The sequence below is a fragment of the Passer montanus genome, unplaced genomic scaffold (assembly GCF_014805655.1).
Source record: "Passer montanus isolate IOZ18808 unplaced genomic scaffold, ASM1480565v1 scaffold796, whole genome shotgun sequence".
In the NCBI taxonomy this organism is placed as follows: domain Eukaryota; kingdom Metazoa; phylum Chordata; class Aves; order Passeriformes; family Passeridae; genus Passer; species Passer montanus.
In genome coordinates this window covers 6112-7385 of record NW_024373212.1, presented here as the reverse complement: position 1 = coordinate 7385, position 1274 = coordinate 6112, and the positions used below count along the sequence as shown (strand labels likewise).

The following is a 1274-nucleotide window of genomic DNA, read 5'->3' as shown; positions in this document are numbered from 1 at the left end:
TGTCCCCCCAGTGTCCCCCCTGTCCCCACCAGCCCCAATGTTCCCCTCTGTCCCCAGTGTCCCCAATGTCCCCAGTATTCCCCCTGCCCCCCCCAGTGTCCCCATGCTGTCCCCCCATCCCCACTGTCCCCGGTGTCCCCAGTGTCCCCATTGTCCCCATGCTGTCCCCAGTGTCCCCATTGTCCCCATGCTGTCCCCAGTGTCCCCATTGTCCCCATGCTGTCCCCAGTGTCCCCATTGTCCCCATGCTGTCCCCAGTGTCCCCCCAGTGTCCCCGCTGTCCCCACTCACACCGAGGTCACTCCGGGGACGATGTTGACGCAGGCGGCCAAACGCTGCTGCACCAGAGCCCTGCAGGGGACAGGGCAGGGACAGCGTCACCTGTGTCACCTGTGTCACCTCCCTGTGTCACCTGTGTCACCTGTGTCACCTCCCTGTGCCACCTGTGTGCCACCTGTGTGTCACCTGTGTCACCTGTGTGCCACCCCTGTGTCACCTGTGTGCCACCTGTGTCACCTCCCTGTGCCTCCTGTGTCACCTCCTGTGTCACCTGTGTGCCACCCCTCACCCCCTGGGACAGGGACACCTGGGTCACCTCCTGTGTCACCTGTGTGTCACCTGTGTGTCACCCATCACCCCCTGAGACAGGGACAGTGTCACCTGGGTCACCTGTGTGTCACCTGTGTCACCTGTGTGTCACCTCCCTGTGTCACCTGTGTCACCTCCTGTGTCACCTGTGCCACTTGTGACATCCCTGAGTCACCTGAGTCACCTGTGTATCACCTGTGTCACCTGTGTGTCACCTCCCTGTGTCACCTGTGTGCCACCTGTGTCACCTGTGCCACCTCCCTGTGTCACCTGGGTCACCTGTGTGTCACCTGTGTCACCTGTGCCACTTGTGACATCCCTGAGTCACCTGAGTCACCTGTGTATCACCTGTGTCACCTGTGTGTCTCCTCCCTGTGTCACCTGTGTGCCACCTGTGTCCCCTGTGCCACCTCCCTGTGTCACCTGTGTCACCTGTGTGTCACCTGTGTCACCTCCTGTGTCACCTGTGTGTCACCTGTGACAGCCCTGAGTCACCTGTGCCACCTGTGTGCCACCCATCACCCCCTGGGAGGGGACAGGGACAGTGTCACCTGTGTGTCACCTCCCTGTGTCACCTGTGTCACCCACCACCCCCTGGGACAGCCACAGTGTCACCTCTGTGTCACCTCCCTGTGTCACCACCCCCTGCCACCTGCTGTGTCACCTCCCTGTGTCACCTGTGTCAC

General features: G+C 61.9%; 1 protein-coding gene across 1 annotated transcript in view; it reads right to left on the bottom strand.

Annotated features, from left to right (window-relative positions):
* Nucleotides 1–1274, bottom strand: part of LOC120512862 (protein CutA-like) — a 5093-nt gene that overhangs the window by 1520 nt on the left and 2299 nt on the right. The window contains exon 2 of the mRNA XM_039731621.1: nt 292–351. Within this exon, the coding sequence (XP_039587555.1) occupies nt 292–351 (60 nt within the window). The remainder of the gene's footprint in view (nt 1–291; nt 352–1274) is intronic.